Here is a 12,787-nt window from a genome sequence, read left to right as displayed (position 1 = left end):
AGCTCTTTTCTGATGTTTAGTTTACAGGGACTAAACTTCAAGCTCTCCTTTTTTCTTTTATTAGTAAAGACTAACGTGATTTGGCTTTTTCTCTTTTTCTTTTATTTTCAAGTTATTTCTTATCTTCCAATAATTTGTTGCCCAAAAATAAAATGATAAACAGAATTCTGAGTGCACAAAATCTTCAAGGAAAACTCCCTCAAGAACTTGTCAAGTTGCCATACCTTCAAGAGATGTAAGTAATAAATGTCTTCTTTGAAGTAGAAGACCATACTTAAGAGGATATATATTTCAATTTCAATAATTAACAATCTTTCATGCATGCATTTACTCAAATGCTTCACTAGCTACTAAGATGCATTTTATAATATTTTGTTTTGTCTTTTTTAATAGTAACCTTACCCGCAATTACCTTAGCGGCACGCTTCCTAGAGAATGGGGTACAATGAACCTTACCAAAATGTATGCTCTCTTCTCTCTATTAATAATTTCTTCTCAGCTTTTTTTAGCTTATTCTATTCTTCTCCTTATTAAATTAAAATCCATATAGCTCTATAATTATGTTTTGTTCATCAAATTAAGTCAAAATATTATGATATGATATGTATGATTATTCATTCACTTTATAGTGCACTTGTTGCAAACGGACTGAGTGGTAAAATCCCTAAGGAGCTAGCAAACATCACCAGTCTCAAAATTTTGTAAGTGTTTGATTATCCATTTTTTAATAATTTCTGTCTTTTTTCTAAAAAACATTAGGAAAAATATTCATTGTATATATCTTAATCTAAAATTGCGTAGGTCTCTAAAGTTCAATAATTGCTATGGAAATCTTTCAGTTCTTGGGTCTCTTCCACACCTTGAAATACTATAAGTCTTTTACTATATAATGTTTTGTAATTTAATTTTAATTATTTTCGGTATTCCATTCTTTTAAAACCAATCAGATTTAATTTAAAATATATAAAGGGTTTAGATTGAAGAAAAAGCTTTATTGTGGACATGAAGCCAAGAAATGCATGAAAGGCATGCAACCGGTTCATTCCTTCTGCAGTGTATGAATATTGAGCATGTCGTGTGTGTCCAACTTGGTGCCAAACTAGCCATTCTCTTTAAGTGAATCTGGCTTAAATGCCAAATGTTGAGCCGAGCTGAGCTGCTTTTGGGTATTTTTTACAAATATTTTGTTCGTTCACTAAGAATTTCTCTCTCTCTCTCTCTTCAGCTCTATTACCCTCTTTCTCTAACTCTCTGCCTCCGCTTTAACGGAAATCGTCTCAATGTAGCTCTCTGCGCCCATGTCTCCGCCCTCCCTCAGCCTTCATACTGCCCCTTTCTCACTAGCACACCCCCACTGCCTACGAGTCTCCCTCTGCCCACCCTCTCCTGTCGGCTCCCTTGGCTTCTCTCCGTCGAGGGCTAGTCGTGCCTCACTCCGTCATGGGCTCGTCGTGCATCCATGTCTCTCCATCGTCAAACTCCTCCTCCCATCTCTACCTCCTTCAAGGTGCAGCTGTTAATTTAACAATTTTGGGAGATTAAGATTTGATTTATTTTGCGTAGAAAGCAGTTTTCTGATAATAATGTGATTTTAGATTGAGGATTTGTATTTTTTTTTTAAACACTAATTTAGTGATTTGTGTATCTTTTACATTGATTTAGTGGGTTTGTTAGAATATTGGATAAAGAACAATCATTGTGGAGCTGAAGGTGAGTTTTTTGCCTTACTAATATTTTTCAATCAATGAACAGAAAGCAAGTTATAATCAAATTATTTTAATCTACATTCATGATTGCTCAGGAAGCATGCAAAGTAGGATTTTGTCTTCTCTGGGCAATGGTTTCATGGACAAGATGGAATATATAGTAAGATTAAGGTTATTGTGATCATGTGCTTATGCTCTCATTATGCCCAAGAGTTAATTTATTTACCTTTGATGCAAGTTTTGAATTTTGATGTTATTATGTCTTTCCACTATAGCTTATAGTTGTTTCTTGAGCATGATTTTTTTTGGGGCAGGAGATTATATTCGTTTTTCAATTCTTTTTATTTATATTCTATACGTTATTCTATTATCCATTGAATTTCCTTTATTTTCGCATAATTTACCTTTTCTTAGATTAATTGACATTGTTGTGGCCTTAAAAATCTGTGGTTTGGTTGAATTCAATAATTTTTTTTAGAATTCTGATGTATTCTTACTACGCATTTTTGGTTGAAATGAGTAAGCTATTAATTACTGATGAAAAAGCAAATCTAGAAATGTAAAGCTTGAAATATCTCCATTGAGTTTGGCTGAATAATTGTATGTTGTCTTTACATTTGCAGGGTACGATTGTAAGCATCCAAATGATGGAACATAGGAGGCAGCGCTTGTTGAGTTTATAGCCTTGGATATACATCTTAATTCTTAAGATCAAAGTTATAAAAATGAAAATGATTAATAAAATGTGCCTTGAAGAGTCATGATTAGTAATATTTAGAGGTTTGATAAGATAGTTTATGAAGAATACTTGATTGGCTATGTAAACTGTGAATTAGTCCTTTTCACTTTTCATTTTATCTGAGTTGGTTAATGTACATGACATTGCAGTAGTTATTTATATAAGAATAGTTTCAATGAATATATTTAACCAGTTTTTGCTTTAACCTCTTAGTTGTGAATGTTGTTGCAGTTTTTATTTCAGATTGTAGTTAAGAATCATATACAAATAAATATAGTTGCAAATGTTAAACATGAAGCCAAAATATGTTGGTATCTACAAGTAGTTTTTGCTATAATGGAACTACTTGCCAGATTCGTAAAATGTTTAGTTTCACTTTTCATTGGGCATTCATTACTTGCGAAACTTGTTAAAAAAATTATATGCAATTTTTGCGGCATTGTGTTACTCGCGAATTATGTTGCGAATTTCGTATATGCAAAAAATCCACAACATTTGTTCGTGTCTTGTTATTTGAAAAGATTTATATTAGACAAATTCTATACTAATATTTATAAACAAAAGATTAGATTATGCAATGTTACATTAAATTAGGTAAAACCGGTATATAACGGATCATGACAAGCAAAATCAGGGAAAGTTCCATCTTCACCTCTTAGAAATTATAGTCAAGAAAACACAAGCACAAAGCCAATTTCAATGATAAGTTTACTGGATCGGCACTTGGAAACGTCACGAGGGGCGGTCTCTGATTGCAGGTCTGGTGCCTAGACCGTCCATCATGGGTTACTAGAACCACAACTAGAAAATGGCTTAATACAGACAGATTTACAGACAGATTTAATCTATATTACAGACGGATTTTTGGTTACCGACGGATTTTATCCCTCTGTAAAAGCCTCGTCGGAAATTATTTACCGACGGATTTTTTTCCGTCGGAAAATTACCGACGGATTTTTACCAGTTACCGACGGATTTTCCCTCTGTAAATTCTCCATCCATTTTTCGAAGATGACGAACTTTCCGACGGATTTTTCGTCGGTAATTACAGACGGATTTTTCGACAGATTTTCCGTCTGTAATTACAGACAGATTTTCCGACAGATTTTTTGTCTGTAATTACAGACGGATTTTCCGACAGATTTTCCGTCTGTAATTACAGATGGATTTTCCGACAGATTTTCTATCTGTAATTGGAACTTTAGAAAACCATTCTATACTCTAAATACAGACAGAAAATCCGTCTGTAAATCTGTCGGTAAGGTAAAATAATTTTTTTTTATTTTTTCATTACAAAATAAACTTATTTTCATACAAAATAAATATAAATTCATACAAAATAAATATAAATTTAATAAATACAAATTTTTATCTTGTATTCGAATATTTATAATATTTCAAAAAATAAACAAATTCATCGTATTATCAAACTAAAAAAAATACTATAAACAAACAAGTCAATATAATTTAAATCATAAACAAAGTGTATTGATACATCAACCATAATAATAAATAACCATACATCAACAAATTGTATTGAGTAAATTAAAAGTTGTTAATGGGTATCCAAAGGGCTCTAAATAATTTTCCTCATACTAGTAAATTAAAAGAACTATGCTGCAAGCAACTCCTATTCAATTTTCTAACTCATTTGAACAATTTTCGATGCTCTAATAATTAACTTGTAACAGAGGATTCATTAGATGAAGTTGGTGAAGGAGATCCTGTGTTAATTCCACTCATCTCATCTGCAAAATTCACTTCACTTGCTCTTTCTACTGCTGCTGTTTCTTCTTCATCATCCCAACTTTCCCCACATTTCAATTTATATACTTATACACATGCCTTTAAGGCTGGATTCCCCACTGTAATTCAGATTCTACATTAATATACATCAGTTTCAATTCCATTTCTTCAGCAAAATTAGAACTGAATGAATAGTACCAGAAAAATAACCCACCACAATCAAATGCAATCACGGGCTTCAACTTTATTTCTTCTTCCTGTATAAACACATATACGAAATGAGGGATGAAAAATCTATTCAAAATAGGAAGCACAAAGACCTATGACTCACAATTAATATCATATAGTTTCTGACCTAATCATGACTATTGAACTGAATGCTTTAAGAACTAGAAAGCATAATCACAACATAAAAATAAAAAATAAGTCAGATTAAGAATACCAAAATCCAAATTTAGGTATCCGAGGTCATAAGATGTTTTCACTAGTAAAACACACATTTATATATCTTTGTAATTATCATACTAAGTCTCTAAACAAAACATTAAGAATTTACAGAGGAATATTAAAGCAAAAGCAACGCTTTCACAAGCTCTGCTAAGCAAAAATAAGGAAAGCATGAAACACCAACCATACCTTTACTTTAAGTTTCTTGGCTCGTCTAGAAACATTGTGCTGAGAAAGCTCTCTACTTTGTTGATCCTATCAAAGAAACGCATTGCAAACACCATAAACATGTTATATATGGGGAAACCAATTGATGAAATTAATACACAGAAAATGTCAATATAGAGAAAAAATGAAAATATACATACTAACAACGCTTGCAGGGAGAAAATGCAAAATCCACATCTGAGCAAGCATAAAATAAATAAATAAATAAAGCAACATATTTCAATGAAAATTTATATATGCATGATGCAAACATGTATGTATCTTCCAAAAAGAAAAAATGTCACCTTAATAGAATTATTTGTTGAAGAACTCATAAGCACTGGCTCATTTGCAAAAAAAATGTAGTGATGTGATCACACTATCATGAGCCTCTCTTACAACTGACTGGAGCCTTTTCTTTTCTAGATTCCATACGTTTATGACACCTGATGAACCTCCAGAGGCTAGAAGGGGTTGCCCATCTAAGCCAGATAAAATAATCCACCAACAAAATCAACACAAAACACCAAAAGGCACTAAAAACCTGAAGAATAGAGGCAGCTCCATATTTAATCTTTGGAACAAGAAGAAAGACATGATTACCTTATTTAGGTAAGTATCAGGATGCATTATACAGCTGGGGCTAAAACTCTGAAGTCTGATCAAGCAAAATGTGCCCAAATGGGAAAGGGTTCTGATCCATAACTCCCTTAAATGCAACCTTAGAATAAAAGATTCAAATGATGGGTTAAGGGATAGGAAGAGGAATGCAAAAATTTATACTGAACAAGCATTTGATAGCTTACCAATAATCAATAACTACATCACCAAAAGTTTTCGCTGGATTTATTATCTGCAAGAGAAAGCATTCATCTAAGTGTGTATCTAATCTAAATCCAAAATCAACTTCCTCAATTTTTAGGATCAACTCGTCAGCTGTAATTCCAAAATCTAGAGGAAAGTCCAAAACGTTTTGTTCACAAACAACAATTTCAAAGTTGTAGCTTTTGTGGCATAACTTCAAATATATGTGCTTGACGAATTGAGAAATGAATTTTAGAGAAAGATGGCAGAGGGAGACTTGACTACACTAGCAGATTTTCATACTTTATTATTCACATGGTGTAATTCAAGTAGGCTAATTTCTACAAATTTTAAGGAAGCTATTTGCTCATGCACCGTGGATCACAGTCAGACAAACAAGATATTTAAAATAAATAAATAAATATTAATAGAAAAAATGAACAAATTAATGAGAAAGAAAAGGTTAAATAGAGAGAGGATACGGTATCTTTACAAGAAAGAAAAAGATAAAATGAAGATCTTCTTCCACCAATCTATCAATGATTTATTTGCTCAAACTATTCAGATAATCTAGCTTCAGCCAAGACGAGTTTATTACTTGCAATGAGAGCACGACATTAACAGCATCATATAGCCTCTCTACTTCGATTGGCTCACTAGAAATCTTTGGTGAAATTTTGGAAAGTAATAGAGCAGCCTGAAAGTAGCATATTTAGCAATATGGCAGAATAAATCATCAATATTTATGTCCAAAAAAAAAAAGACTCCTGTTACGGCCTGGCCCAAACTCACACGGGTTAATCCGACTCGAGTTCCCGCCGGCCCAATAACGCGTCCTCCACCCGATTCGGACACGCGTCCCGTACGGCTTGCACACAGCCGTGGGACAGCGCCCTTGGGGGTATGGGCCTGACCACTGGAGGGGCCCACTACTGACATGTATATAAGGGGGAGACTGGCTCTCCCCCCAAGGTACGTGACATGTCCCAACCCGAATCGTCCGGTACCCGACTTACCGAACATTGGCGCCGTCTGTGGGGACTTCGTCCATGGATTTCGTGTTGGTCCAGACTGGGATAGGTTCCGAGGTAGCGCCTCCCGTGCTCGGGGGAGGCGCCGTCGCGACGGAATCCCGGCAACAGCAACGGTCACCCCCGAGGGATGCGACACAGACTCACAAGAGACGCCCCTTCGGGGGGACGGGTGATAATCACGCTAGGATAATGCAAGAACTACGCCACAGAATGCAGGACTTAGAGCGCAGGCTAGCAGAAACAGAGCGCGACCAACGCTCCCCAGAGCGGAGCCCCACCCGTTCCCGTTCAAGGAGCCGCTCGAGGCGCACGCCGAGCTCCCAATACGAATCGGAGAGCACTAGGGGGCGGGTACGCCCCAGAAGAAGAAGTCGCGACCCCATTATCTACGCCCGACACGAAAGGCGGCGCGCGTCGAACAGGGGCGACGAGGAAGCTCACCGTGAGAACAACGAGTCGAGAAGAACTGCCCGAGGACCCGTCATAATAGGAGCGACTCCTTTCCACACTCCGTACTCGAGGTCCGACTACCGAAACACTTCGACAAGCCGACAGACATGAAGTATGACGGAACGCAAGACCCCCTGGAACACTTGACGGCCTTTGAGGCCAGGATGAACCTAGAAGGGGTGGGAGACGAGGTCAGATGCCGCGCTTTCCCGGTCACCTTAGCGGGCCCGGCAATACGGTGGTTTAACAACCTCCCGCAAGGCTCGGTGACCCAATTTTCCGACATCAGCCACGCCTTCTTGGCTCAGTTCACCACTAGGATTGTCAAAGCCAAACACCCAATTAATTTGCTGGGGGTGACACAAAGACCCGGAGAGCCGACCAGGAAGTACCTGGACCGTTTTAATGACGAGTGCTTGGAAATTGAAGGTCTGACGGACTCAGTGGCAAGTTTGTGTTTAACGAACGGACTCTCGAATGAGGACTTCAGGAAACACCTCACCACAAAGCCCGTCTGGACAATGCAAGAGATCCAGTGCGTGGCCAAAGAATACATTAACGACGAGGAAGTCAGCCGGGTGGTGGCTGCCAATAAACGGCAGCCGGCCTATAACCAAGCCCGGCACTTCGAAGCTAGAGAAAGACCAAAGGAACACGCCAGGGACGGCGGCCCGAGTAAACCACCCAAACCGTTCCCCCGAGTTGGGAAGTTCACCAACTACACCCCCCTCACGGCATCGATCACAGAAGTTTACCAACAGATAGCAGAAAAGGGGATACTGGCGAAGCCCCGACCACTGAAGGACAGGACGGGAGGAAACAAGAACCTCTACTGCGAGTATCACAAGGGTCACGGGCACAAGACCCAAGACTGCTTTGACCTAAAAGACGCCCTCGAGCAAGCTATCAGGGACGGCAAACTCGCCGATTTCGCCCACCTTATAAGGGAACCAAGGAGACGCAACCGAGACCATGACACCGAAGATAGATCCCGACCAACGAGGTGACGACAAGAACCAGAAGGTGACGACCACGGCCTCACGGTGGTAAACGTGGTAACGGCCAGAAATACCGCCCCGAAGTCGAAATCGGCACAGAAAAAAGACGCCAAGGTCCTAGCGATCTCCACCTCACCCGTTAGAAGTCTTAAGGGTCTCCCAACTATCTCTTTCGGCCCGGAGGATCAATGGTTCGATGAGGCGCCGGAAAGTCCGCCCATGGTCATCACGGCTAAGGTCGGAACTGGCCTCGTCAAACGAATCCTGGTAGACACAGGGGCAGACTCAAATATCATGTTCCGAAACGTTTTCGATGCCTTGGGATTGAGAGATTCCGACCTGACGACCCACCAACACAGTGTGGTAGGGTTAGGTGACCACTTCATCAAGCCGGACGGAATCATCACACTCCCGACCTCTGTGGGACTAGGGCAAAGAAGAAGAATAGTCATGGCAGACTTTGTGATATTACGAGATTCGACGGCTTATAACATCATCCTGGGGAGAAAGACCATTAACGACTTGGGGGCAGCTATCAGTACGAAACTACTGGTGATGAAGTTCATCACCGATGACGGATCCGTGGGATCCCTCAGAGGCGACTTGGAAACGGCGGTCGCTTGCGACCACGCCAGCCTTTCTCTCAGAAAGAAATCCAAAGAAGCGTCAGGGGTCTTCCTGGCCGACCTGGATGCCAGGGTAGACGACAAACCCAGACCAGAGCCAGAAGGAGACTTGGAAAAGTTCAGAGTCGGCGAGGAGGACGATAAATTCACATTCATAAACAGAAACCTCCCCCACGAGATAAAAGAGCCTTTGATGGAAATGATCAGGGCCAACGCCGACCTCTTTGCCTGGACACCTGCCGACATGCCCGGGATAGATCCCCAGCTCATGTCGCATCACCTGGCCGTAAAGGCAGGAGCCAAACCAATGCTGGCGCTCCTAGTGTCCTCCCGAAGGTTAAGACAATACTTCCAGAGTCACCGTATAGTCGTGAGGACAGATCAGGCGATTCGACAAATACTGCAAAAACCTGACTTGGCTGGTAGGATGATGACCTGGGCCATCGAGCTCTCGCAATATGACCTACAGTATGAGCCCCGACTTGCAATCAAAGCCCAGGCAATGGCAGACTTTTTGGTGGAGGTAACAGGGGATCCTCCCGAAGAAACAGACACACGGTGGAGGCTTCATGTCGACGGAGCCTCCAACCAAACGTCCAGAGGAGCAGGGGTCATCTTGGAAAGCCCAGCAGGGGTCATCTACGAGCAATCGACCAAGTTCGAGTTCCCAGTGTCGAACAACCAAGCAGAATATGAGGCTCTCCTAGGCGGACTAATGTTGGCTCGGGAAGTCGGGGTGACGAGGGTCGAAGTATGCAGCGACTCCCAAGTCGTCACCTCACAGGTAAACGGAAGCTACCAAGCCCGGGACCCCCTCCTCCAAAAATACTTGGAAAAGGTTAAGGAAATGACAAGACAGTTCCAGGAGGTCATCGTCCAGCACGTTCCAAGAGAAAGGAACACACGGGCAAACCTCCTGTCGAAGCTGGCGAGCACAAAGCCAGGATCGGGCAACCGGTCGCTAATCCAGGGCATGATAAAGGAACCAACGGTCGCCCTCCACTTGACGGAGTCGAGCCCCTCATGGCTAGACCCCATCACCAACTTCCTGGAACTCGGCAAGTTACCCGAAGACGAGAAAGTAGCCAAAGCTTTGAGAAGGGAGGCGGCCAGATATGCAATCATACAGGGACAACTATTCAAAAAGGGACTTAGCCAGCCCCTATTGAAGTGTTTACACCCCGACCAAACGGACTACGTGCTCAGGGAAGTCCATGAGGGGTGTTGCGGACACCATATCGGGGGCAAAGCCCTAGCAAGGAAGCTCATTCGAGCAGGATACTACTGGCCGACAATGATGAAGGACTCAAAGGAATTCGTCAGAAAATGCACGAAGTGTCAACAAAACGCCAACTTCCACAAGGCACCGGCCTCCGAGCTAAGCTCGCTAACGACTACACGACCTTTTGCACAATGGGGAGTCGACCTCCTGGGACCTTTCCCGGTCGGCCCAGGACAAGTCAAATACCTCATTGTCGCCATTGACTACTATACCAAATGGGTGGAGGCTGAACCACTAGCCACGATATCGTCCTCCAACTGCCGGAAGTTCATGTGGAGGCAGGTGATAACCCGTTTCGATATCCCGGAGGTCGTTATCTCAGATAATGGGACCCAGTTCATGGACAAGAAGTTCATGGAGTTCCTCTCTGGCCTAGGGATAAAGCAGAGGTTCTCCTCGGTAGAACATCCCCAAACAAACGAACAGGTGGAGGCTGCAAACAAAGTCGTCCTTCTTGGTCTAAAGAAGCGCCTAGACAATAAGAAAGGAAGCTGGGCTGACGAACTCTCCTCCGTCTTATGGTCTTACCGGACAACCGAGCAAAGCGCTACGGGGAAAACTCCCTTTCGCCTAATATACGGGGTCGATGCGGTGATACCAGTCGAAATCGGCGAACCGAGCCCCCGACTACTGCTCGTGGGCATGAGCGAAGCGGTCGAGAAAGACCTGATTGAAGAAACAAGGGAGATGGCCCACCTAACAGAAGCGGCGCTGAAACAAAGAATAACCCTGCGTTACAACGCAAAAATCCTCAAACGAGACTTCGAGGAAAAGGACCTCGTCTTGCGGCGCAACGACATCGGCGTCCCGACCCCAGGAGAAGGAAAGCTGGCGGCAAATTGGGAAGGTCCTTACAGGGTAAGGGAGGTACTCGGCAAAGGCGCTTACAAACTCGAAAAACTCGACGGCAAGGAAATACCCAGAACATGGAACGCAGGTAACCTAAAGAGGTTCTACTCCTGACCCACCGGCTCACCGACCAGGGAGCCTAACCAGATAGCTGATATTTGCCCTATCTACACGTTAATTCATCTTGTTTAATTACTTGGTCAAATACTTGCCCAACTGACGAGTAATTTTCACTTGTTCAAATTTTTTACTTGATAAAACTTTCTTACTTCACATCTGTTTCACATTACTAAAACCTAAAACGGCACCCCGGGATTGATCACCCTGGAAGCCAGACGGCTCATAGGCCTCAACCAATTCGACGACGACGCGACCAAATCGGTCCAAACTGTTACCAAATGTGAAAACGGCGAGACGGGCACAAGAAATAAGCCCGCCCAGAATAAACGGTAACACGCTAACGGCAACACGACAAAACAACGAAATAAGTACAAATCACAGCAATCAAACGACGATAACTTATAAAGCGTCAAAATATGGAACGGACAAGTAAATTGTTCAAAACAAACAAAACGACAAAATATCCTAAGTTACAAGACTTCACTTCCTCGGCATATCAACAATTTTTCCGTCCTGGATAGTCTTGAAAACACCAATTGACGACGTCTCGAAATCAGGAGCAGGAATCCTCAGCTGAGCCTTCAGGGCATCTTCGGTCATCAAGATAGCATTCTTCCCTTGCTCCTTGGCCACCTTAAGCTTCTTCTTAAGCTCAGCGGCCTCTGCTTTAGCGGCCTTCGCCTCCGAGACGGCCTGCTCCCGCTCCTTTTCCAAGGCGACAACCCGACCCTGAGCAGCGTTCAGTTGACCCTCCAATGTCATCTCACGCTCAAGAAGCCGGGCCACGGTCTCATCGGACGCCTTCAACCTCTCCGCAACAAACGACGACTTCTCCTCAGCAGCACTGAGCTTCCCCCCCATCTCGGACAGCTGACCTTGGGGGAGCTCAACTTGAGCCTTAAAGTCATTGTTCGCCTTAGCAGAGGACTCAAGCTTCCTCCGAAGCGCCTCCATACCGGATAACTCAAATTCGGCCTTCCGAGCTATCACGGCCCCACGAAGCAAGGTGCGATACATCCACCTCGCCTGCCCGGACAGCTCGGTTTCATGAAAATGCTCTTCTGTCCCGGGTATCAGTTGGGAGTCAATGAATTTGGTAGCATCAAAGTTCCTCTCCATTATGGTAAGGGCCCCTTCCGGGCTGGAAGACATCTTTCGCTTCTTGGGAGTATGGATAAGCTCCACGTCACTGTCCGGATGAGGGGTGAGAGTCACGTGCCCATCAGCGGGCCCTTCATCGCGGGTAGGGGAAGCCTGACCCCCTACGGTCTGTTTTCCCGACGTTTCGGTATCTCGGGTAGGGGATGCCTGACTCTCTTTCTCCCCTGAAGGACCCTCCGACTTACCAACGTCCTTCTCTTGGGCATTCTCGTCATCACTTGCCTCAAAAAAGGTCTTCATCAGATTCTCAAGACCGGTCACGGTGGCAGACATTTCCACTGCAGCAAACAACAAGCACGATTAGTCGTTAGATCGGAAAGAGAAAAACAACGACTAAGAAACATAGGCAAACAAAGAAGACAACTCACGAATATAGCTCCTGGCGGCCTCCCGCTCACCCATAAGAAGATGTGGGTTCACGGGGTTCTTTTCAAAGATAGCAAGAAGGACGTCAGCTATCTGTCTATCTACAGCCGACAACCTTTTGTACGACACTTTGACGAAAGGATTCGACCCCGCGCCAAAACTCCAGTAAGTCTGGATAAGGCGCTCCCCCTCTAACGACAACCAGAAGGGGTGACGACCCTTGACGGGACGAACCTTGAAATACTTATCCTT

General features: G+C 42.8%; 1 protein-coding gene and 1 long non-coding RNA gene across 2 annotated transcripts in view; one reads left to right on the top strand and one right to left on the bottom strand.

Moving 5' to 3' along the window:
* The window catches only part of LOC107624398 (probable leucine-rich repeat receptor-like serine/threonine-protein kinase At3g14840), a 17,716-nt gene continuing 4,929 nt past the window's right edge, over positions 1 to 12,787 (top strand). Inside the window, exons 1-4 of the mRNA XM_021113664.1 lie at positions 1 to 235; positions 394 to 462; positions 630 to 701; positions 802 to 870. Coding sequence (XP_020969323.1) covers positions 153 to 235; positions 394 to 462; positions 630 to 701; positions 802 to 870 — 293 coding nt within the window. The 5' untranslated portion in view covers positions 1 to 152. The remainder of the gene's footprint in view (positions 236 to 393; positions 463 to 629; positions 702 to 801; positions 871 to 12,787) is intronic.
* Positions 3,891 to 4,963, bottom strand: LOC107624397. The gene is made up of 3 exons (XR_001616870.2): positions 4,828 to 4,963; positions 4,406 to 4,448; positions 3,891 to 4,324 (listed from the first exon to the last, which is right to left on the bottom strand). It is a non-coding gene; the product is annotated as an uncharacterized LOC107624397 (long non-coding RNA).

Source organism: Arachis ipaensis, chromosome B10, assembly GCF_000816755.2.
Source record: "Arachis ipaensis cultivar K30076 chromosome B10, Araip1.1, whole genome shotgun sequence".
NCBI classification, from domain to species: Eukaryota; Viridiplantae; Streptophyta; class Magnoliopsida; order Fabales; family Fabaceae; genus Arachis; species Arachis ipaensis.
Note: the sequence above shows the minus strand (reverse complement) of the source record. Positions and strands in the feature narration are given on the sequence as shown.